At 34.4% G+C, this 27,744-nt stretch overlaps 1 protein-coding gene across 10 annotated transcripts in view; it reads left to right on the plus strand.

Annotated features, from left to right (window-relative positions):
* Pur-alpha (Purine-rich binding protein-alpha) overlaps positions 1-27,744 on the plus strand; it is a 62,023-nt gene that overhangs the window by 13,419 nt on the left and 20,860 nt on the right. For 9 of the 10 annotated variants that reach the window (XM_036363661.2, XM_070112717.1, XM_014239348.3 and 6 more), the window contains 3 exons: positions 9,257-9,319; positions 17,287-17,408; positions 17,469-17,571. In XM_036363661.2, the coding sequence (XP_036219554.1) occupies positions 9,257-9,319; positions 17,287-17,408; positions 17,469-17,571 (288 nt within the window). Of the gene's footprint in view, positions 1-7,628; positions 7,884-7,995; positions 8,242-9,256; positions 9,320-17,286; positions 17,409-17,468; positions 17,572-27,744 lie in introns of all 10 variants that reach the window. The other variant, XM_036363682.2, reaches the window with a different exon arrangement.

Here is a 27,744-nt window from a genome sequence, read left to right on the forward strand (position 1 = left end):
TTCATTAAGAGACCTCGCAGCTTGACCGAAATTTTCGGTAAAAATCAACCATGAGGTCCACTTGTATCTTCTGATCTGATCGGTATCTGAGGACTTGACGGGTGTTTGTGTCACCTAAAACTAATCAAGATAGATATAGAGTTATATATATTTATATATATATATATATATATAATATAAATGAACAAGACAAGACGAGTTAAAATCCTGTCCGTCTGGGTAACTTGTGTAAAAATTTAGATATCTTGAGGAAACTTGGTACACATGTTTCTTGGCAGCGTAAGAAGGATGGTATTCATGTATGGATAATCGGACCACTGTCACGCTCACAAAACGCCATTAAATAAAAACCTATAATGTGCCATAACTAAGCTTCACAATAAGATACAAGGCCGTTATTACAAATTGCATAAAGGGCATCTATCTAGTATACTTGACCGATATAAACCAAACCTGGAAGATAATATTATCTTGACATTCCTACATTAAAGTGTGAAAACAAGCGAAATTAGACGAAAAATTTAAATTCCATCTGTTTTTTTCACTCTCCAGTATACAAATAAAGAACCAATCCGGACAAAACTGCAAAAATAGTGCGGTGTGGCACCGTATGGCCAAAAATTGCCATAATAGGACCAAAACTATTCAATATGTGAACCCCAGTTCCATTTGCGATCTTCTTATCGAAAATATCGGTCAATCTGTGAGATATATTATAGAAATTCGGATCAATAATTTCCTTAGCCCGCATATACCTAATAGAAAGTTTTTCGAACTTTCGGCTGACTTTATACCGCATGTATCGGCAAATATGTAAGATATCTCAAAGAATTGAGACAGCGTATTAATCTGATAACGGTTCATCTTAGTGCCTAAAATGGATAAAATCGGGAGAAAACTTGCGTTAGATCCCATATACTCAATACCAGGTAGTTCAAACATCTAGTTGACGCTATACCGTATATATTGGTGATGGTATGAGAACTACCTTAATGAAATTCAGAGAGCATGTTTTTCTGTTAATAATATGAAGTGATGCCAAACATAGATAAAATCGGGTCAATACTACTCCTATCTCTTATATACCTAATATAAAATATTCAAACTTTGCTTTGTACCGTATATATCGGTCAATATGTATGATATCGTAGCAAATTTAACTGAACGCATAATATTGGATATACAAGTATGTACTATAGTTTCATTCCGAATATGTGAAATTGGTCCACGAATTACTATATACATAATGATTTTCATTATTCTAACAAACCATACGCCGAATATGTCGGTCAGTGTATGAGTTATATATTTATAAAATTGCTCAAAAATATGTTCTCGAGTATACCTGAGGAATGTCAAAAAATTATGCAATCAGCCGAGACCTTTTCTGTCCCCAAAACACCCTATATAGTGATTTCCCACTCTCCATCTGTCTTTAAACCTTTAGGTTGATAAAATGTGAAATTTTAGTGTGTAGACTTTCTTAAAAAATATGTGGTTTAGCGCTTAATATGAATGGAATTGGTTTAGACCTTGATCTAAATCTCATTTTTCTAATGTAATGAATTCCGATGCTCTGGTTGACGTTTTGCACATCAACTTAATACATTAAATTTAGACCCTTCGATTGAGTTTATGTTACATATGGCTTAGTTGAGGATAATTTATATATAAATTTCGCTGTCGAGAAGTAAAATATAGTTAGAAAACTGCTTTATTCTATAACGTATAATATAAGTTAATAAGATATAAATTTGATTATAATCCATCCATTCACGATTTCATCGAACAATGAATATTTAACTCTTTCGCTACATTTTTTAATATGAAGTTTTGCCAACACCTGAAGGTTTATCCCCGTCTTTGAACTTGACAAGTTGCAAGAGTATGAAATGTTCGGTTATACCCGAAATTAGTTCTTCTTTACTTGTTGAACGTTAAATCGTATACTTCAAATACACTTTGTGTGGAAAGTCTTATTTCGATAACGTCATTGACTCGCAATTTACCATATGTACTGTATAGGGAAAGAATCATATGGAATTTTAAATTGTGATGTATGGGAAGTAGGGGTCATTCTCCAATTTCGCCCATTTTCACACTGTAATAAATGGATACAAATGTAATGTTACGCACCAAAATTTATTGTAATTAGTTGAGAAGTTCCTGAGTTATCTAATTTCTCCTATAGGTGGACGGTGTCATACCCATTTTCTAATTTTTACAACTCAACTCTTAAAACGGTTAAGTTCCATTTTAGGTTCAAAATTTTATGCTCATCACGGATTTATTAAGGAGGTTATCGCACTATTGAAAACTGCTAATCATAGCTGACCATTCGTCCAGGTTTGATAGGGACAGTCCGGATTCCGTGTTAAGCGTCCCGGGCTTAGAAAAAAAGAATGAATTAAATAAAATTGTGTTGCTCTCTCATCTATTATATGTCGCGATTTTCAGTGAATTATAATATGGAAACAATGGATAACTAAAAAAACCGTCCCGGATTTTGCCGGGACAAATATGGTCACCTAATGCTAAACATAACCGTTATATGGGGAGGTGTCAAAAGAATTCCTTTAGAAAGTTTGGTCGATATAGCTTATATTGTTTGTGAGATATGTACATTAAATTTATTAGGAGTCGAGGCCATGCACGTATTATAAAAATTTTCAGCATTAAGATTGCCCTCATTACAGGTGCGGTCTAATACTTTATTAAATTTTATTGTATGAAAATTAAAAATTAAAAAAATAAATATTTTTTTTACGATTTTTCGATTTTGTGGACTAAACTTTTTTCTTTGCGGTGTTTGGGTTTAAAAATTTGTTTGTTATTTTTAAATCCGGTATTTCGGTTTAAAAATTAAAAAACTACCATATGTATACTCTTGCAACATGTTGCTACAGAGTATAATAGTTATGTTATATATATATAAATGATCAGCATGAAGAGACGAGTTGAAATCCGGGTGACTGTCTGTCCGTCCGTCCGTCTGTCCGTCCGTCTGTGCAAGCTGTAACTTGAGTAAAAATTGAGATATCTTTATGAAACTTGGTACACATGTTTCTTGGTACCGTAAGACGGTTGGTATTGCAGATGATCGGATCACTGCCACGCCCACAAAACGCTATTAATCAAAAACAAATAAATTGGCATAACTAAGCTCCGCAATAAGATACAAGACTGTTATTTGGTACACAGGATCACATTAAGAAGGGGCATCTGCAGTTAAAATGGCACCGCCCACTTTTAGGTGAAAACCCATTTCTTGGGATCTGCTTAACCGATTTCAAACAATTAGGTGCATTACATTATTCTCATATTTCTATGTTATAGTGCAAAAACAGCGAAATCGGATTACAACCACGCATACTTCCCATATAACACCATTTTAAATTCCATCTGATTCTTTGACTTTCCACTATGCAAATCAGGCAACAATGACTGTATCGGGATAAAACTTTGCGTGAATAATGCTATTAAAGTATGCCACCTTGTGGCCAAAAATTGTCTAAATCGAACCAAAACTGTTCAAGCCCCTAGGTACTGAATATGTGGACCACAGTGCCTATAGTTGACCTTCTACCGAAAATATCGGTCAATCCACAAAGAAATCTCAGCGAGTATACCATTTGACTTTGCGAGAGTATAAAATTTTCGGTTACATCCGTACTTAGCCCTTCCTTACTTGTTGATAATGAGATTTTAAACAGCGAATTTCAAATATTTAGATGTGATCGACTGAACAGAATCGGAGGAGGTGTTCTATTTGTACATTCCTCTATCCCATATGAAGATGTTCTCGTTCCAGGAACCGACTCATTTGAATTGAAATGTCTTCGTTAATAATTGCTTTATTTATCTAACCCTATCTTATATACCACCCCATTTGGACTTATCTGTATACATGCAGCGTGCTTCTTTAATAAATAGTGATACCTCGTTGGAAAATAATGCTGATTCAATAATCGTTTTAGGAGATTTCAATTTTTCGTGGGCTTCGTGGAAAGCTTTCGATGACTATATAGTACCGATCTGCAATCGGTCATGTTTTAATGAGTTTTTAGAAAAAATTTCCGAGTTGGGTCTGAACCAAATTTATTTGATTCCGAATAAATTTGGTAAATGCTTTGATTTAGTATACGTTAATACCTCTTCAAAGTGTTCCGTTATTCAGAGTAATCCTCTTGTTCTACCAGAAGACTCGTATCATCCTGCTTGTGGACAATTCTCAATATTCTGTATTGCGTCGACAATATTTTGACCTAAACAAAAAATGTTATAATTATTACTTAAATAAAGTAAACAAGAATATTGTAATTAATCCAAAATCGTTTTATGATTTCGTCAACTCCAAACCCAGGATTTCCAAATTTCTGTCCGCGATGAAATACAAATCTATTATTTCAAGTGACAATGATATTATATCCAATATGTTTGCTGAATTTTTCAAGTCAAACTACTGTAATAATTCTTCTAAAACTTTTTCCTATCAGCACTGCTGTGTTCTAATACTTTAATTAACGTTCCAATTATTTCTGAAGAATACGTCCTATTTAATTTATATAAGTTAAAACCTTCTTTTAGTTACGGCCCAGACATGATACCCTCATGCTTCCTAAAAAATTGTGCCAAATATATTTACTTGGCTTTGACCAGGATATTTAATTCCTCCCTTAAACACGGTATATTTCCTTCAATATAGAAACAGTCATTTATAATTCCTTTGCCTAAAAGTGGATTTAGGTCCAATATTGAAAAATATAGAGGTATCGCAAAACTATCAGTTATACCTAAACTTTTGAAAGCTATCATCACTCACCATATAACTGCATCATCTCAGCATGGATTTCGTAAAGGGAAATCGACTCTAACAAATTGCTTGACTTTATAAACCATGTATCATTGGGTTTTAGGTAACATAAGCACACGGATGTTATATACACAGACTTTAGCAAGGCTTACGATAAAGTAAATGTCTCGATTCTCATACATCAACTTGATCTGCTGGGCTTTTAGCCAAGTTTTCTCCAATGGGAAGCTTCTTATAGTTATAACAGAACACAACGAGTGACATTAAAATCCTGTAATCGTTGGGTTATTATATACTTCATACGAATTTAGAAACGAAGCAACGATAACAATGCAACAACTTGGAAACGACAACGGAAATAGGGCCGAATATATTATTGGTCATCGAATCTTTGTGATTTTCAAACAAAATTTTTGATCGAACCAGAAAACATGTCTTCAGCACTATAGCAAATAGTAGACGAATTTGGAGTTAAATGCTGCTTCAGCAAGCATACTGTCCCAATGATTTTCATCTTCTAGCAAATCTAGTGCAAGGCATGCATCAATATACGTTAGATACTGTTGTCCATTTCTTTACGTGCGAGTATATCTTGAAATGACATTGGTCCGGTAACATTAACAGTCGCAGATTACAGCACTCAATCTTCCTTGGATTGACTATATGTATGTACACGACCCAAATTATTTAATTTAAATGCACCGGAATATCAATTTTTTCGGTTGAGCCCATGTAAAATAGTGTGGTTTCAATGGATTTATAGCACGTTCAATTGTTATTTCGTTCGGAAAAAATGCGCGTTTGCCGCTCGTTTGTTCGAGATACACAAAGAAATAATGCTAAGTTCACTATGAGAATTAAATTAACTTATGAGATGCAAAATTATAAGTATAACAGTCACTGCTATGATCGTGGCTCAAATAAAACCAAAAGAAAATAAAGGAACACTGTATTAAGATTGTGAAAAAGGAAGCTTCGTTTTCATCCATACTCCGTGATGTTGGCTGGTTGAGAAGTGACAACGGGAGACACATGGCGGGGATAACTGATTAGTTGACAGAACTTCACATGCAAATTATAGAATACCACAATTTTTATATCCGATTGAATGTTGTGGATCTGTGAATGGAACAGAATGATATTTTAAAACGCGATTAAAAATCAGGGGATGATCGTATAAGATTGAATATTTAAAATTGTATGTATCTTTCAACGCTGAACATGCTGTTGGAAACAAAAAATAACAAGAAACAATTTGGGCTGGACCACACTTAATATTTAGGGGTATAAAAAATAGATTCTCAGACCTATTCGGTAAGCCCACCAAATCTCACCAAAATTAGAACAGCCGTTTCGGAGGAGTTTGGCAACAAACACCGTGACACGAGACATGTTTTATATATTATATTAGATATATGTTATAATGTTTACTTGGACTACAAGGCTTCTTATAATGGTTAAAAATCTATTTAAATATTACATTGTAACGTTTGTTGTCATAAATACTGCTTATGAGAGTGATTACATTAATTGTTGTTGTTTACGTGTACTTCATGAAATTGCCCTGTCTGGAAGAACATACTAAATATAATAATCAACCTACAAAAGGGAAAGGAAAATTTTGAAAAGTTACGATATAGTTTTCTATATGGTCTTAATTTAGTTCGGTACATTTAATACAGCGAAGGGCCAACATCTTTAACTCTAATGATTTAACATTTTCTGAAGGACTTCAAAGTAGGCTTTCTTGGCGGCGACCCTCATAACCTTCGCATATCTTTTCACTTTACTCAAAGTGCTGCTCGGCGAGTGACTTTATTCTGTTTGCAAAAAAGAAATCTTACTGGGCTAACTCTGGAGAATACGGTGGTTGGTTGTAGCAGTCGGTGCCTAAATCGACCAATTTGGCCGTTGCGATAAAACTACTCTGTTGTGTACCAGTGGATTCATGCTTCATCGCGGGTCGCGAAATGGCCCCACGTTACGTTACCCTTCGTTGTAGTCGCCTTCGGGATAACTGGGTATGGTTCATCCTAAAACGGACGTGCGGCCATATTGAAACTCGTCAATATATGACGGTCGTTACCGAAAGAAAAAAGTCGCCATATATAGAATCCAGGTGCTCTTTGAATTCACTGCACCTTTTCTCTTTAAAAAGCAAAACTCAAACCACCTATTTTTCGCGGCCACGCCCGTTCTGGTAATGTAACTACATTTAATTGATTTTTGGTATATCAACTGCTTTCTATGAATTTGTTATATACCAGATTTTCGTTTTTAATGTGTAAACTAAGATGTTCTTTGCGGTTTTACTCTGATCACATTTCTTTCATAAATACTGAAAATATCAACATTTTTTCAATCATAGATGCCATTCTCTAATGCAAGTCGTTGTAGCAAATAGCATCCTTGTATCTTATTATGTAGCTTAGTTATGGCACTTTATATGTTTTCGATTAAGGGCGTTTTGTGGGCAAATATTCAATTACGTCCATCTGCAATAACAACCCTCCTTGGGCGAAAGGGAACATGTGTACCAAGAAGATATTTAAATTTTTACTCATCTTATCGCTTGCACGGACAAAACTATTATGCAACATGTTGCAAGAGTATATAAACAAATTTTACAATGATAAATTAATTAATAATTCAAACAAAGGCATTTTTGGTTCTATTGTGTCTCAGCTCAATCTCTTTTTTTCACGAATTCATCTGAATTAGAAATTAAATTATTTTAAATGGGTTTTATAATTTTTTTACAACATATATCTTTTATATACTTTCATTTCATTTTAATTTATCTTTTTTAATGTAGAGCGGAAATACTTAAACAATGTGCAACTTTTGGGACTTTGCGCAAAGAATGGCGTTCTTGGTATTTCACAATTTCTCGAAACCCCTATGAGAATGTGTTTTGTCTCTTTTTGACGTATACATAATTTGCTTTTGGAAAAACCGTAAACATTGACAGTAATTTTATTGTCATCATTTGATTGTCAGTGGTGAAACTACTCAAGAATTCAGCTATTTCATTCTTACTTATGTAAAGCTATAGTAAGCAACAAAGGTCGTAAGTGTCTCTTTTTAACAATAACAGTATCAACAGTAAATTTTTTGTTAATTGGTCGTCACCTCTGACATAATAAATGTGAGTGTATTGGTGAAACAGCAGTTTCTTGTAGGGTAGTATTGTGGACTTTATGCCAAATACATCGATCAATGTGTGAGTAATCATAATCAGGGGTGATGTAGAATCTGATAGCTGCCGGAATCAGAATTAAAACCAACAAAAAAATGTGTAGGGTGTCATGAATTCAGATATTATTGGTTTGACGTTTGAAACAGAAATTGTATCGGTTTTGGGTGTCACGGAAACCAATTTTATCGGTTATGTTATCAGAAGCAAAGCAAGAGGACAGTTTTGAAATGTAAGTTAAAAAATTAATTTATATTATTGTTACGATTTAATTTATCTTTATTTCTATAGGGAAAAACATAAGAATGAAACACAAAATGTCATAGTTATTGAGTTTATGGAAAAATTCAGTTATTTCAAGAAGATATACAAAACGTAATTTAGCACCCTAATGCGTATTTTTTTAGTCGATGATGTGATTTAAATCTGTAAAGCAAGCCAAATTTCACATGCGATTCCCTTGGTGCATCAAGTGGATTACTGTGATCTCTTAATTAATATCTTCTGTTTAATTTTTTCGTTGCTTTTTTCTTCCAATAAAATAAATGCTAAAATAGCGGAACTCATTGTAAACTTTAGTAGTCTTTATTCAGTATTTCAAATTTATCAAACGCTTTTTATTAATTTGCAGATTTTGTCACATTCGATTTTTCTCAACTTATACACAATATTTCCCCGCCTGCTGCCACTCAACATTTTGCATATTATTGCTGTAGAGAATTACAATGGCTTTTCAACAGAAAACCGTTTGGTTATTTGTGCAATCTCTTTACATTCTTGCTTATTGAAATGAATTTAGCAGAACACAAAGATAGTTGGTTTTCTGTAGAATAAAGGAAAAAGTGGTAAAGACCTTTGCTACGAATTCCATGAAGCTGATGCATAGGTCGCCAAGTCATGCTTTTTATTAGATCAGTTATATCAGATGAACTGCTGCATTTTTCTATAACACATTTAGTTATTCTTTGTACAGAGTGAGCTGTCCTAATATTCTACGTGTTTTTTTTTCTAACCGATCCAAACCGGGTTAAATCCTCGAAATAACAGTACTTGGCCGGATAAAATCCGGCTCAATTACAGCAACGTAAAACTGAATGTTCTAGGGATTGGCTCTATTACCCATTGATTATTATTTCTCATAAAACTTATATTAAATTCTGTTTTTTTTAATTTGAATATATACTTTAATTTATTTGTTAATATATACTATATATACATAATATATATAATATAATTAAATATTTCAGAATACAATGCAAGCGGCATGGAAGGCACAAGTGGAAGAAGTGACTTCGATTCTGCAGGCAAAGGTGAGTGTACATTGACTAATTAACCACTAGTTGTAATGACCAAAATGCTTGATTCAGTAAATAAAGGGGGCAAGGAAAACTGTAGATTTTTTGTATTTTTCAGCAATTTTGGTTTGAGATTCCTACCAGAGTTGCAACTCTGTAATTTTAATTTGTACCAAAACATTTAGCAAATGAAATTTTGTCTAAAGTTTTCAATTTTATTTGGTATTATTATGTATGTATACTTATACAAAATTTGAAGACGAAAAATTCTCATTTCCGTCTCCATATTTGGGTATTGCGTCCACTTAACCCTTATGTTAGTAACTGTGTATTGTGTGAATAGCTTAAAGAAAATTCAGTATTTCATTTTAAGCTCTCAAATCGTCGTTTTTTAACTTAAAAGAAAGCTATTTGTGAGTTCATTTAATTGATTTTTTTTTTTTTAAATAAGCTTAAACTCTAGCCATCGCCCTATTAACAACCGGGTACCCGGGTACACAGTGGAAAGCATAAGCAGAAAATTTTATATAATTTCTATTAATGCATGCAACTAAATTTTATTAAAAAAATAAAGAAATATTACACTTTTTTTATAATTAATGACATTGAACACATTGTACACGATTAACTGAATGCTCGTCACACACAGGTTGGTGAAAATTGGCACAGGCCTTACGTGTCTTTCGCCGTCTTCTTATTGGCAAAGCATTGCTGACATGACAAGATCCTGTTACTTTTTTCCTTCTGGTTTTATCTTTTGGAGCCTCTGGACCAGGATTTATCACGCCTGTGTCTGTCAGTATATGGCCTAATACACTTTCAATGGCAATCTTTGTTGAGAAGTGGCGCATTACTTGTGGATTCGCCGTGCGATGTTCAATCATCGGCAATGCTAGTTCTTCACTTAGTTTACGCATAAATTGACGACGTTCTGTCGTTTTTTTGACCATTTGGTCCATTGTGTCAAGTCCAGCTTTATATTTATTATAAAAATTTATTATTTCTGGTTTTCGTTGAGCGTCATCACCAACTGATATATCTGAATGCATTGTAGATATCAGAATGACAGCTTTATTTTTTTTAGGAACGTAGGAACACATGGTAACCTTTTCGTTAAATCCAAAAACTGTCGAATACTGCTCCCTTGTCTTATTTGCTCCCATAACACTAGGGATGTAAGGTTTATTCTTTTTTAGCGTGCAACAATGGTAATATTCCACGACAACAAATGTTTAGCAACTGGTACAGTAGTAAAGAAGTTATCCATGCAGATGTTTCTACCACTACCTCGGTACGGAGCCGCCAATTCTTTCACCTTGATTTTTTTCTCGAGTATTATCTGTTTTACCAGTGTACATAATCCCTTGCAAAGGATATGCGTTTTCTGCATCATAAATCCACCAGATCTTTATACCATATATACCTGGTTTCAATGGAATATATTGAGTAAATCCAGTACGGCCACGGTATGGATAAAGCTGTTCATCAATCGTCAAGTTAGCTGTTGGTTTGTACATCTGAGCTAAATTTGAATTCAACATTGTCCACACATCACGAATTGGAGCTGCCTTGGTTTTTAACTTCCCGTTAAGAAAATTGAAAATTTTCCAAAAATCGGGAAGATATTGGTTTCACCCCATTTTGCAAAAATCGAGTTCTCAACAGATCTCGACGTTTTGAGGGTCGAGGAAGCTTCCCCGAACATTTCTACGATGATGTCCGTATGTCTGTATGTATGTGTGTGTGTGTGGATGTATGTGACCCTCTTATAACTTTTAAACGGCTCAACCGATTTGAATAAACTAAACGGCATTCCAAAGGGTTTCATTGCACTTGAATTTCGTGTGAGTTTGGACCCAATCGGACCAGTAGATTTTGAGAAATCTTAAAAATAAAAATTTTGAAAAATCGTTTCTTCCAAACGACTTGACCGATCGACACCAAAAACTAATCAGTTCTAAACCTTGAAAAAACACATCGTTTGCCGCAAACCGGGTCAAAATCGGTTGATTTACTTGCGAGATATCGAAAACGAAAAATTTCGAAGAGCTCAAAAGCAGTGAAAAAAGCGAAATTTGAACGTTAGCGTATTAAATTAGAGGGAAGTTGCAGGGATGGCCCTTGAGGCCAACCGTTTTCCACATTTTTTTTTTTAAGTTCACTTCAAGTATTACCATCGTCGAATCGCAAATATTATTGAATCTCGTCAATCCCATCGTCGCACGATACATCGGATAAGAATTGTAGTGCCACATGTCAAATGTATGATCTGTATTCGAATTATTTGCTCCAGCACAAATCAAGATACCGAAGAACGAATAAATTTCGGGTATCGTAACGGGCTTTCATTGATGCTGTAGTTTGGATGGTTAACATTGTACTGTTGGAAAATTGTTTCAGCTTTTTTATTAGTGTGACGGACGATTATATCAACCATTTCGTAGGTAAACATTTTTTTTTAAATCTCGCTAATTGACAACGTCTCCGTACTGCGATAAGGCCCTCCGCTGGCGTACAACATTATGAGCTGCGGTCTGATGCTTAGTTGGTGGAGTTTTGTTCCACACTGTTTTATCTTTAGCAATAAAACTCCCAGATGTTCCTTGAGCTCTTCCTGAAATAATAATAACAACATTAATTAATTATTTAAGAAAAAGAATTATTATTTCAATCATTCAATAAATCAACTTCTTCTTCTGACGCTGAATTCTCTTCAGCGATTTCTTCTGTATATTCAGAATCTTCTGGTTCGTCACGCACTGAATTACCTTGTTGATTTTGATGTCTAGCTTTATTTGCTGGAATCCAGTCTTCGTCATCGCTATTAGAAACCCTACTTGAATCACTGTCTTGTTCCCCAAGTACTTTCCTCAAGTACTCATTCCTTTCGATTGCACTTAACCTAATAAATTAAATATTTTGTGATATACGTCGTAAATAATTATAATTATATTATTATTATATAATTGTAATTAAAATATAATATTTACAAATGTTAAATATATTTAACGTTTACTTACCGAGCATAGTCAGCTCTCGATAATTGTTTCATAGCTTTATTTTTCACTGTCAAGAGAACACCAAATAAACACGTCTGATCCCACCAAAAATCTGTTACATACTAAACAAGTAAAGAGAGTATAAAATGTCCGGATGTAAAATGTAACCGGACATTTTATACTCTCGCAAAGTCAAATGGTATACTCGTTTGAGATTTCTTTGTGGATTGACTGATATTTTCGGTAGAAGGCCAACTATAGGCACTGGGGTCCACATATTTAGTACTTTGGGGCTTGAACAGTTTTGGTTCGATTTAGGCAATTTTTGGTCACAAGGAGGCATACTTTAAACGTAATATTCACGCAAAGTTTTACCCCGATATAATCATTGTTGCTTGATATGCATAGTGGAAAGTGAAAGAATTAGATGGAATTGAAAATGGTGTTATATGGGTGGTTGTAGTCCGATTTTGCCCACTGACATAGAAATATAAAAAAAGAACGTTATACACCGAATTTGCTTGAAATGGGTTAAGCAGATATATGGGTTTTCACCTAAAAGTAGGCGGTGCCACGCCCACTGTCTAATTTTGAACGCGGTTCCTATAAAGTTATCTCATACCATCCCAAAGATAAAATTTAATGTCTCTGGCGTGTTTCGTGCTTGATTTATCGCGCTTTTAGTAGTTTTTAACAGTACCGTTATATGGGGAGTGGGCGGAGTTGCCACCCGATATCAACTATTTTCTATGTCATAGTGCGAAAATGGGCGAAATCGGATTACAACCACGCCTATTTTCCATATGACACCATTTTAAATACCACTTGATTCTTTCACTTTCCACTATGCAAATCAAGCAACAATGATTATATCGGCGTAAAACTTTGCGTGAATAATACGTTTAAAGTATGCCACCTTGTGACCAAAAATTTTCTAAATCGAACCAAAACTGTTCAAGCCCCTAAGTACTAAATATGTGGACCCCAGTGCCTATAGTTGACCTTCTACCGAAAATATCAGTCAATCCACAAAGAAATCTCAAACGAGTATACCATTTTTTATACTCTCGCAACCTGTTGCTACAGAGTATAATAGTTTTGTTCACCTAACGGTTGTTTGTATCACCTAAAATTAATCGAGTTAGATATAGGGTTATATATATATAAATGATCAGGATGAAGAGACGAGTTGAAATCCGGGTGACTGTCTGTCCGTCCGTCCGTCTGTCCGTCCGTCCGTCTGTCCGTCCGTCCGTCCGTGCAAACTCTAACTTGAGTAAAAATTGAGATATCTTTATGAAACTTGGTAGACATGTTTCATGGTACCGTGAGACGGTTGGTATTGCAGATGGGCGTAATCGGACCACTGCCACGCCCACAAAACGCCATTAATCAAAAACAAATAACTTGCCATAACTAAGCTCCGCAATAAGATACAAGACTGTTATTTGGTACACAGGATCACATTAGGGAGGGGCATCTGCAGTTAAAATTTCTTTTTAAAAAGTGGGCGTGGTCCCGCCTTTAATAGGTTTAATGTGCATATCTCCTAAACCGCTAATGCTATAATAACAAAATTCACTGGAAGCAAATGTTTTTAGCACTTCTATTGACGGTGTGAAAATAGTTGAAATCGGGTGGTAACTCCGCCCACTCCCCATATAACGGTACTGTTAAAAACTACTAAAAGCGCGATAAATCAAGCACTAAACACGCCAGAGACATTAAATTTTATCTCTGAGATGGTATAAGATGACTTTATAGGAACCGCGTTCAAAATTAGACAGTGGGCGTGGCACCGCCCACTTTTAGGTGAAAACCCATATCTCGAGATCTGCTTAACCGATTTCAACCAAATTCGGTGCATAACGTTCTTTTCATGTTTCTATGTCATAGTGCGAAAATGGGCGAAATCGGACTACAACCACGCCTATTTCCCATATAACACCTTTTTCAATTCCATCTGATTCTTTCACTTTCCACTATGCAAATCAGGTAACAATGATTATATCGGGGTAAAACTTTGCGTGAATAATGCGTTTGAAGTATGCCACCTTGTGAGCAAAAATTGTCTAAAACTGTTCAAGCCCCTAGGTAATTAATATGTTGACCCCAGTGCCTATAGCTGACTTTTTACCGAAAATATCGGTCAACATAGAACAAGGCGGCAAGATCCACAAAGAAATCTAAAACGAGTATACCATTTGACTTTGCGGGAGTATAAAATGTTCGGTTACATCCGAACTTAGCCCTTCCTTACTTGTTCCTTACTTGTTTTTTCTTTAAATTGTCACTGACTATTAATGTTTAAAGAAAAAAATTTGTCAGAAACAATTTTTTTTAATAAAATAAAGAAAATTTTGAATACACAGATCGGTTGCTAAAAGACGTCGGTAAAGTTGGTTACTAACATAAGAGTTAAACAACCACGATGAATTGGACACTTTATTCTAAAGTATTTCCAGATATTTAGTTATTATTTAATGCATTATGTTTTGAATAAATTGGTGCAAAATGAAAAATTCTTATAATAAAAAACAAAATTAATCTTTTCAACACTGTGGAAGTAAATTTCAAATTGAATTGTTAGTTTTTGATTGTACCATAAAGTCGTTATTATTATACCATGAATAATATATATTAATTTTGCGACGAAATTCGTAACACCTAGAAGGAAACGTCGGAGACCGTATAAAATGTACATATAAATAATCAGCCAGACGAGCTGAGTCGATTTCCGTCTGTCAGTTGATATGCGAACTTGCCCCTCAGTTTTTGAGATCTGAAATTGTACAGTTTCTTTTCTCCTCAAGAAACTGCTCATTTATCAACAAGTATATAGCTGCCATACAATCTGTCCGATCAAAAACAAGTTCTTGTTAGGAATATTTTGTATTTGTATTTGAAAATTATTGAAGCAAATTTCTTTTGAGTTTAAGAAACGAAATGAGAAAAGCTAATGTAGATCATACTTCATTTTTACCAATAATATTTAAAATTTTTAATTACATATAAGCTTTTTCTAACTCAATTTAATTCAGCCCTATTCGTTAAATAATATTCTTGGTTCAGCTAAAATAGATTCGATGGTTTTCACACACTAGTTTGGTGAACTGTAGCCTTCTCAACAGAACCGTATATTTTGGAGTACGTGACAACAGGACCATTTCTGATTACCAACCGTGTACCGTTGCATAGTTGAAGTAGATTCAAATTATGCTGAAGAATAATGGGTTAACCAATTTTCAACCGAAGCAATTGCAACTGTACGCGTTTATTTACGGTAAAGCGAAGTTTTTCAGCACTTCACCATAAGAACCAATGTTTAAGCAATCGTTAATCTCATTGGTTAAAGTAAAGCGAAAAATGAACGATCTGTCGGAAATCACCAAACAGTATTAAGACAGCACCACCGAAAAGTTCATCGTTGCCGTTTGAATCGTGTATTGTTCTGTCCAATGCTTCGTGAATGTTATTCAGTGATCCATTAAGGACTCGTATCAAATTATGATTGAACTTTTTTTCAACACTGCAACTATTCCGCTATTTTTATACTCATGCAACATTTTGCTACAGAGTATTGTATAATATGCATAAATGATTAGGATGAAGAGACGAGTTGAAACCGGGAAGACTGTCTGTCCGCCCGTCCATCTGTGTAAGCTGTAACTTGAGTAAAAATTGAGATACCTTGATGAAACTTGGTACACATGTTATTTGGCACCGTAAGAAGGTTTTTGGTTGTAGATGATAATCACCACAGACCACTGCCACGCCCCCAAATGCCATTAATCGAAAACCAATAAATTGCCATAACTAAGCTCCACTATAAGATACATGACTGTTCTTTGGTATAACGAATCGCAGTTTAAAATTTTTGTTAAAATGGGCGTGACCCCGCCCTCTAATAGGTTTAATAGGCATATCTCCTTAACCACTTAAGCTATAATAACCAAACTCACTCGGGACAAATGTTTTTAGCACCCCTACCGACACTGTGAAAATGGGTAAGAGCTAATGATAACCCCGCCCACTCTACATATAACGGTTTTGAATAAAACTTCTAAAAGTGCAATAACCCATTAAAAAAGTCAGAGACTTTGAATTTTACACATAGGATAGTACAATTAAGCTTTATCGGAGCAAATACAAAAATTGGACAATGGGAGTGGCACCGCCCACCTTTAGGTGAACACCCATATCTCGGGATCTACTTGACCCATTTCAACCAAATTTGGTAAATAATGCCTATGTTACAATTCAAAAATGTGCGAAATCGGATTAAAATGACTTGTTTTTCTAATAACGGCGCATCTGTGGGCCTAAAATGGATAAAAGCGGGTAAAAACTTGTTGGGGGGCTACCCATATAACTAATATCAGGATTTTCGAACATCCGGTTGACTTTATATTGGTGATGGTATGTTATGTGAGATATCTGAATGAAACTCAGAGAGCAGGTATTCAACCGGCTTTGTCCTTGCAAGTTGCAAGAGTATGAAATGTTCGGTTACACCCGAACTTAGCCTTTAATTACTTGTGTTTGTTACATGTTATGTTTGGTTTGTAATGAATGCCTGTGTGTAATTCGCCCTTCATCTATCAAAGTAGCCGCAAGCTCTGCAATGCTACTACCAATGCGATTCTCTGTTTCTTCTGTTGTGATATTAGAATTTTCTTACCGGTTTCACATGGTTCGTCCGGACAAACAGTTGCGTCAGTTGGGGTTTGTTATACCACGTTTAATGTAACGTTCCACGGGAACAGGATAAAAATCATATGTCCGTCTGCTAGTTCTAATCTACCTTTTCACCAATTTTCAGATACATCTCAGCTGTTCCCGAGTTAGAGATAGTGTAACTAACATCGCTTTCATTTAAATAATTTATGTAGATTGCTTTTAAATGTAGCATTATTTTTGTGGCAATAGTGGTAAACGTTTAAATACATATTATTTCATTTTATATTGATTTAATTATATCAGCTCAAGCCAGTGCACAGCAAGGCGAACAAGAATTGGCTACAAAAATGCTACAAATACAATCGAAACGATTTTACTTGGATGTGAAACAAAATCGACGTGGGCGATTCATCAAAGTCGCAGAGGTAAATGCATTAAATGAGGTACAACTTATTTATTACATTTTATTAATGTATTAATTCTAGATTGGTGCAGATGGCAGACGTAGTCAAGTTTATTTGGCTCTATCGACTGCCGCTGAATTTCGTGATCATCTTTCAACATTTAGCGATTATTATGCTTCTTTGGGTGAGTATTTGAAAATCATATCTATTTAAACATATATTTGAATACAAATGTATTTTAGTAAATTAGGGCCGTTATTGCTTAACCATAACTTTTTTGGCGATATGTTAAAAAATGGTTTTCTCAATATGTGGTTAGCAACCATCTGTCAGTTCTACCGAAAGATGGAGTTAGTTTCTAATCATAACATGAAATGACAGCTGTCAGCTGTAAAATCAATAAGAAAAATCAGCTGCACAGATGGCATTCAGATGGGGACTAATTTGTCGCTTATTATATTATGCAGATTTGCATACATCTGTATATATAAAAATAACGTGTCACCTTTTATCTCTTTAACTACTAAACCGATTTTAGTAAAATTTAAAAAAATGAAGAACAATTCATAAAAAAATATATTTTTAAACATAAGCATGTTTTCAAAATTGAAAAAAAAATAAAATGGAATTTACTGTAAAATGTTAAATGAAAAATTAATTTTTTCCACTGACTAAATTTGTATGAATCATTTTCTAAATTAAACCTTGTACTTAAGTTGAGATCCCTTGGATTCTTATACCGGCAATTACGTGTTCGCCTCTATTCGTACATAATATTTTCACTGTATTAAATAGTTTATTGTATATGTAGAAGTAGTTAATGTACATCATAGCCATAGAATCGAAGGACCGAATATACCTACTATCTATAATAAAATAAATCACTGAATGTGCTGCTAAGCGCAAGTCTCGAGAACAGCTGAACCGATTTCGCTAGATCTTTTTTTTAGAATATTGCTTGAAGTACGAGGTTGGTTCTTACACAGAGAAAAAACAAACGATTCGTAACATTATATATGTATGTATGTATATAAAAGAGAGTCGTGTTAGTTACATTATTTATAACTCAATAACGGTGGTTAAATGAGCTAAGCCTCAGTAACTAAACACACCACTCTACTCGGTAAAAACTGGCGCACCCTAATACTTCCCATCACATAATCACCAATACACCACAAATTGGAAAACATCATAGTCGATGACACCACACTCGCACTCAACACAATACCCCGTACCTGTACACTACCCAACTCAACAAAAAGGATGGACAAAAGGACAGCCGGGACTTTTCGCAAAACCACACTCGACCACTTAACATTCAACACGTCTCTGTTTCGGTGTGCTTCGGTTACTGCGATCGACATCACTCCGCAACCACTTTTCGATCATTCGCTTCAATCAACACGGATACTGTTTGCTGCTTTTATTCGTTTTTGTCGACAACAGCGATCCTGAGTGTTACGTAGTTATTTTCTATATTTTTTAATTTCGTCAAAATCGAAAGACATTGTTTATATATTCCGGAATAAGGCAAAACTTATTATATATCGAAACACGGGATATTCTTTAAAATAAAGCGAGTTTCAATTCTAAGGCAGTGGTGGGTGATCCCCAATAAATTGTGTATCTATTTATTCATGGTCCTTCAAGCCTAAACGAAAGGCACTATAATTTACGTCCAAGACACAAAATTTGGTGACAAAAAACAAAGAGTTTAAACACAAACCTACCAAAGATACAGTTAAGTGAAGTGTAGTGGAAAACAAAATAATATACATAAACATTTACAAAACTACTAAGGAAGAGTGCAGTGACTCAAAAAAAAAAAAATAAATATATTTATATTTACATTTATATATATATAAACAAAGCGCAGTGCAGTGCTGGAAAAATATCCATACTCGTATATATACATATTTATATACATATTAGATAAAGAAAAAGTGCGTGTAGCCCAAAACATAAAGACAATAACAAATACAAAAGGGTTTAAACAAACAAAAATTCTCACTAACATATACATATTATATAAAGAAAAAGTGCGTGTAGCCCAAAACATAAAGACAATAACAAATACAAAAGGGTTTGAACAAACAATAATTCACACAAACGGGCGCGAAATACTAAAGCACCTAAATACAACAACATAAATAAAAACAACTTAAACGGGCGCGAATTTAAAACAAACGATAATAAACAAAAACAACAATCACTAAAACCAAGCTCAACTGGAAGCGGAGAAAAAGGAATTGACAACAAAGGAATACACACACGTACATACCTATATATTATCCCCTCAAAAAACCCTTGAGGGAGCATAAAGTGAGTCGTATCGTTTCCTATTATTTTATTTTATCGTGCATATATGTATGTAAAAATTACAGTTTTATATATATAGAACCTGTAATAACAAATACGTTTACCAAAAAAAAAACGGTTACCAAACTGTCTCAGTTTCGAGTTTTTTTTGCGGGAAAAACCGAACACAGTCTAGTATAACATATATTTCAAAAAACATACTTATATATTAAAACAAAAACAAAAATTAATATTATCTTTTTGCCTAACTACAAGCTTACCTTTGTGTATTCAAACACACAAATTAACAAACACAAAAAACAAATTCAAGTATATACTTGCACATTTCTCCCGCAATACCCCTTATGTTTTAAAACAAAAAAAAAAAACAATAAGCAGGATTGTATAAACTAAGTAAGCAAAGGCACAAGTATAAATCAAAATTCTAATATAAAAAACAAAAAGAAGAAAACAAACAAAAGCATACAAATATGCATATTTGCTTACATCTTATACCTATATATATTTTTGATATACATATTTACATACCAGAACATAATTGTACATAAATACAAAGTGCATACGCCAACATACCTGCACATTATTCACTTCGCTTTCGCGCTCTCTTTGAACATACATATTTATACATACGGCATATAATCTATGCATATGCTTATATACCCTAATATAAACAATATAAAAAGTTGTAAAATTACATGAAAAATAAAACAATAAACGTTGTGGTAAAATTAACACTACTACAATTGCTTGTAGATATTAAAAATTTAAAAATAATAAATAATTTATTATAAACAAAAATAAACATATTTTCAAAGTCCACATTGGCATACATCCCGCAATACCCCTTGTAACAAACAAGCAGGATTGCGTACATAAAAAACTAAAAGCACATTGATCTCTTCAACGAGCAATAGAATATACATACATACGCTCAAACAATCCGTGCATACTTATGTACAAAGTGTATTGATCTCTTCAACGAGCTCTCAATTTCACGAGCACATAAATATATACTAACAAGTCCGTGTATTAGGGTGTACCTAAATACATCAACATAAGGACATAAAAAATATTATTGAATTAAAAGTGCGATTTTTATCAATTAAATTAAATAATATATTGAAAATAAAACCACAACAAAATCATATTGCAAGTAAATTCAGTTTACACTGAAAAAATTAATAACAGGTTATATATTAATAATTCGTTGAAACATTATATAAATAACATAACAAAAATGGTTAATGGCGACAAAAGTCAAACTACACTTGTAGGAGCTACACGCCCAAAACAGGTTGCCAAATTCATTTCTGAGAGTGACAGATTAACAGATACTGCACTCGATTTTCATCTTCACCGATTCAAGACATCTCTGAATCGTTATTGGAAATAAAAAAACAAAATATTGACAATTTTTGGACTCGTCTCCAAACGGCTCATGGCGCCATAGTAGATTATGACAATTCAGATCTACCACACGATTTTAAATCATCGGCTTATGCGCTATACGAAAACTGCTTAGACCAGTACGAAGAAACAAAAGCTATGATTTCTGATCAATTAAAGCTAATAAAAGCAATTGCACCTACTCCACATCAGCGAGTAGAGCTGCCACAAGTACAAAGTCATGAGGCAAGTTCAGGCATCCATCTCAAGGTGCCCACATGTGATACAGAAATATTTCATGGTGGTTATGAACAATGGCCGTCCTTCCGGGACATGTTTACAGCCGTTTACATAAACCACCCAAAATTAACAAATGCGCAAAAATTGTATCACCTCCGATACAAAACAAAAGGTCAAGCAGGCGTTATAGTCAAACAGTTCGCACTAAATGACGATAATTTCAATTTGGCTTGGGAAGCTCTTAAATCTAGATATGAAAATGAGAGAATATTGGTCGATAAGCAAGTAACGATACTAATTAACTTGCCTAAGATTCAAAAGGAAACAAGTGAAGTGGGAGCAATCGCTCTCATCTCGAAAAAAATGCCCAACGTGGCAACAGATGAAAGACTTTTTAATAACCCAATACGAAATAGCAGAAAGGGTAGATAAAAAAATGGTCAGAACGAAAACCGTTCAACACGACCTAAATAGAAGCTTCCACAGACCCCAAGCCAGTAGCAACAACAATTTAAACAGAAGCTTCTTCAGAAATCAAACGTTCACATCCGAACAATATAAACAAACGTCATGCGAACTATGTACAGGGGGGCATAAGCTCAAATCTTGCGAGAAATTCAAAAAATTGAATATTATCGACCGAAACAATTTTGTAAAAACAAAAAGACTTTGTACAAATTGCCTATCACATGCACATGCACTTAAAGAGTGCGAAAGCAAATTTAATTGCGTTTATTGTCATAAACGACATCATTCAATGCTGCATTAAAACACATTTTCCAGCTCACCCCCAAACAGCGCAAATATGAAAAGAGCCACGGGTTTAGTTGCAACAGCAAATCCCGAAGTGCGAAATCCCGATAATTGCCAAGAAGCACCATGCTGCTCAAAGGCATTAAAAACCCAAACGCTACACAGCGAAAATCAAAGTAGAGTACTACTACCCACAGCAGTCGTCTCCATCGAACACCGAGGAGAACTGTTTAAACTTAGGGCCTTAATAGACCAAGGATCACAACGATCTTTCATAGCGTCTAGGGCTCAAAATAGGCTACAACTGCCAACAAAACTAGCCAATTTTGAAATCACGGGAATGGGCGGAAGAGTAGTCCAAAACTCAAATAAAATCTGCCCCATTACCATAATTTCCCCACAAGCGGATAAGCACTTTCAAGCAGAAGCTATAGTCTTACCGCAACTAACAAATATGCTTCCAAGCTATCATATAAATAGCAAGCATTTACAAAAGGTTTCACACCTAAAGCTAGCAGTTCCCAACTGCAACACTCCCGCTCAAATAGACCTTCTATTAGGCAGCGATCTCATACCTCAGATAATACTCGAGGGTGTTGAGAAAATTTCAAACAAACTATTGCCACAAAATACTATTTTCGGTTGGATCCTAAGTGGACTAGTTACAGATCCAGTTTCCACAACAACAACTCAAGTTGACGAATACTCTAAAGAATACCTTCATTCACAATTAAGGAAACTTCGGGAGTTAGAAAAACGCCCCCTCATATCAATTACAACCCCAAAAGATCAGTATTGTAAAGACTTCTACAAACCCACAACTACTCGATCAAATAATGGTCGGTAAGTGGTACGACTACCACCAAAGCCACAAACTTCCAACACTCTACAAATTGGCACAAAAAACCATGTGAGAGTTTGTTCTGACAACCCCAGTGTTAAAAACGCAAATATATATAATTCAACCAAATCATCCAAATATATTACTAAATATTCCAAAAGAAAATTTGTTGTACACTAATTTCCTTTAAATCGAAAAGGGCAGTACAACAAAAACACAGGGGATCCAATGGAATGCGATATCTGACCAGTTTTCATATCTACTGAGCCAATATCCGCATTATCTGCAATAATAATTTCGACCCCGCAGGATGGCTTTCGCCAATTATGGTACAAGCGAAAATTCTAATTCTTCTTCACTTAGAAAAATGGTCACAATTCTTAAACAATCTAAACGATACCAGAATTTCTCGATTCTTGGCCACAATCGCCCACTTCCATACATAATATCGTCGGCAACATACGAGTAATTGTCCTAGAAAGTCGAAAAATCGAAACGTCTCTTACTACAATATAGTGCCTCATAGTTGCCTAAATTTTCATAATTATAACACAATTCAAACTTAAAGTTAAGGGATTACCATACTTCCAATGTGATACAGTGACGCACCCAGACTTACAAAAAACAAAGGTCGCACTTATCGCATCTATCTAAGCGCTCATCATACGGTTAGTTTATGGGAAACACAAGTAAAAGTTGAAAATCTCACTTCAAAAAGGTGAGCGAAAATCAAAAATCTCACACTCGCAAGATCCCTCTTCAAAGGTTTCAAAGGAGCACCCATTCTGGCCATATCTAAGCCAGGCGTGGAGTCGCTATCCTATAAGCCGATAATAAAGAAATAGTAAATGACCGCTAATAAAATGAATAAACAAAAAATATATACAATAATCCAATAATAAGTCCGCCCAACCAACAATCGAATAAGCGCAAAACAACGTTGCTTGTTTAACGCATTAACTACAAAATCAAAATACATAATAACCATTTAAAATCAAAATTGCTTTCTACACGTACAGGTAAATATAGATATACCACTACTGCATTATCATACATGCTGCGCGCTCTGCTATTCCAACAGCAGTACGCCGAGATACCTGGAACGTTTACTGCAAATATGTGCAATACTAGGCAAAATATTCGCCTAGGGGGCCCAGGATGTTTAAATGAGCTAAGCCTCAGTAACTAAACACACCACTCTACTCGGGAAAAACTGGCGCACCCTGATACTTCCCATCACATAATCACCAATACACCACAAATTGGAAAACATCATAGTCGATGACACCACACTCGCACTCAACACAATACCCCGTACCTGTACACTACCCCACTCAACAAAAAGGATGAACAAAAGGACAGTCGGGACTTTTCGCAAAACCACACTCGACCACTTAACATTCAACACGTCTCTGTTTCGGTGTGCTACGGTTACTGCGATCGACATCACTCCGCAACCACTTTTCGATCATTCGCTTCAATCAACACGGATACTGTTTGCTGCTTTTATTCGTTTTTGTCGACAACAGCGATCCTGAGTGTTACGTAGTTATTTTCTATATTTTTTAATTTCGTCAAAATCGAAAGACATTGTTTATATATTCCGGAATAAAGCCAAACTTATTATATATCGAAACACGGGATATTCTTTAAAATAAAGCGAGTTTCAATTCTAAGGCAGTGGTGGGTGATCCCCAATAAATTGTGTATCTATTTATTATTATATAACGGTTTAACTGACTTGGCTGAAAATTGGGGGAGAGATAGCTTAAAATCGTATATTTATATCTACTGAAATGGCATCATATAATCTTCGGTTATTCAGAGTAATTTCAATTCACCGCAATTATGCAACGGTACACGTTTGGTAATCAAAAAGATGACAGAAAATATAAAATATTATTTTTAATACAACATATTATATCTTATGTTTATTTGTGCTTAATAACAAAACTAAGAAAATTGGTATCAATCATTTTTTCAAATTTGGAAGTAATGCTGAAATTTTAACCTTTTGTATTCTTTCACCGGAAATAACGATTTCGTTTTTATTCATAAATACAATAATTTATAATTAATGTATACTTTAGCCACAGTAACGCGTGGACGGGATCCTCTAGTTAGATTATAAAATACATAAGTAGGTCGATGTTTTATTGTACGACAATGTATTTTGTTTCTTAAAGAATTATTAGTTGTTTACGTTAAGCATTTATATAGCGGAAGCGTTTGGAATTTGGAAATTGGTTTTGAGCTACGTTTAATTGGTTTGGCAATATTATGCACTTTATTGGAATTAAGCAGGGGTTTTTGGAGCTCTGGACTTAATTTCTCCCTCCTTTGATATAAGATTCTCCTGAATCCTGTTATACAGGGTGGTGCACGAATCGTGCTACAAAAACGAAACTGTAACACACTCTTTATGTGTGAGCAATCGACATACTTTCTTTTTTTGGCAGATAATTATTTAACTTTTTAAAAAATGAATGCTTAATTTACCGAAAAGAGGGTTTGGATAGTGCAGCGGTACTATGCTTTGAAGTCCGTCATTTTCGTCCAAAGGGAATTAAGACAGGATTTTGACGGCACTCCCCCGTACCATCGAGATCCGTATGTTCATGTTCAAGAAACAATCGTGGCTGTGTTACATCGTCAATTCAGGCAATTCCAAAAGTTTCGACTTGGAACTTAACGGTGCAACTTGGAATCAGCAGACGGTCATTTCAACGGATAATTCATGATGACTTAAACCTGTTTCCGTACAAAGCTCAAATAACAAGCCGTTTAAACTCTCTATATTTGCCTATTCGCCTGGAATTTTGTCAAAAAATTATTAAAATGGCCGAAGAAGACAATAACTTGATAAATTGCCTGTTTATGTCTGATTTTTTCTATCTAAACGGAAATGTTAATAAGCAAACTTGCCGTATATGGAATGAATTAAATTCAGAAATAATCCACGAGCCAGAACTTCACCCAGAACGAGTTAATATGTGGTGCGCACTTTGATGAAAACGGTCTAACTGTATCTGTCAATGGCCACCGTTATTTAAAGATGTTGAATGAATATACCTTAGCCACAGCAACGCGTGGACGGGGTCCTTTAATATATGTATATTACATACAAAATGGAGAAATAACATTTCAATTTCAGAATATGTTGTAAATATTCCTTTGAAACCGGGCGCTGTTTCAACCATGAAATTAATTTCAAAATTAAAAGGAATTCCAAATTGAGCAGCAGGGTGCTGTTAGGGAAAAGTACACAAAACACGGTCTCTTCGTCTTTCCTCGTCGTCACAGCGTTTACACAGTTTTACGTGTTCGCAATGCAAGTTTTGTGAACTGTTATTCCTACACAATATACAATAACAAACTATGTGTAATAGGGTGGGTCAAAAAATATAATATTTTTTTCCTTGGTTCTATGAAAAATAGATTCTTAGACACCTCTAGGAAAGAATCTTCAAGTATAAGATCTTTGTTGAAACGGGAAGGTCTTCCGCTTTACAGTTATCTATTTTTTCTTGTTATTATCATTATTAATATATTTATTGGTATAAAATTATACTTTACATTACGTTATATTACTCCTCTTACTTCTAATAAGTTCAATACATTTTTGCTTAATTGCTATATTCTTGGTTTCTTATTTTAATTGCATTGACAATGTATTATACAATCCTAAACCTATATAAAACAGTGACTGTTTAAAATTTACTCTAAAATTAACACAGTTGTTTTTTAATTCATATTTTTGTGATTATTCTACATACTCAATGTTATCAGTGAAATGTTTTGGTACATTTTGATATTAAGCTTTGAGGACTGTCGTAAGAGTGCTTATGTAGTTCAAATCGCTCTCTGATATTAAGCCGTTTTAAAGTTTCAAGCATTACATTAATAATGTAGTAAATTGTAATATAAGTGTCATTCCCTTATTTTGCAATTTTTGGGGCCTTTCCATCTGAGTTTGGTTGCAGCATGTATGTATATGTAATAGCAGAGCAATACTAAAAATGGGGCTTAATAATATCATTAAATATATTTATTGCTGTCATTATACAAACTTTTCTGCAATTTCTTTCAAAATATACTATCTTTCTACACATATATTCAAAGTTATCGTTTAATTCGCTATCAATAATTACTTCAAGATATTTAATATTATAAGTTTTTTCTATGGTTTTGTTTATTTTAAATGCAAAAGCGCCATTAAATTTCATAAATCATTTTAATTTTTCTTCATTTAATTTAAGTTTGTTAATTTTATGTGTTGTTATTTTTTTTAAAAAGTGGGTGTGGTCTGGCCCCCTAATAGTTTTAATAAGCATACCTCCTAAACAAAATTCACTGTAAACAAATCTTTTTAGCACTTCTATCGCCAGTGTGAAAATGAGTGAAATCGGGGGATAACCCCATATAACGGTACTGTTAAAACTACTAAAAGCGCGATAAATCAAGCGCTAAACACGCCAGAGACATTAAAGTTTATCTCTGGAATGGTATCAGATGACTTTATAGGAACCGCGATCAAAATTATACAGTGGGCGTGGCACCGCCCACTTTTAGGGGAAAAGCCATTTTTTGGAATCTGCTTAACCGATTTCAAACAAATTAGGTGCATTACATTATTCTCATATTTCTACGTTATAGTGCGAAAATCAGCGAAACCGGATTACAACCAAGCCTATTTCCCATATAACACCATTTAGAATCCATCTGTTTCTTTCACTTTCTACTATGCAAATCAAGCAACAATGATTGTATTGGGGTAAAACTTTGCGAGAATAATGCATTTAAAGTATGCCAGTTTGT

Source organism: Bactrocera oleae, chromosome X (assembly GCF_042242935.1).
Source record: "Bactrocera oleae isolate idBacOlea1 chromosome X, idBacOlea1, whole genome shotgun sequence".
Classification (NCBI taxonomy): Eukaryota; Metazoa; Arthropoda; class Insecta; order Diptera; family Tephritidae; genus Bactrocera; species Bactrocera oleae.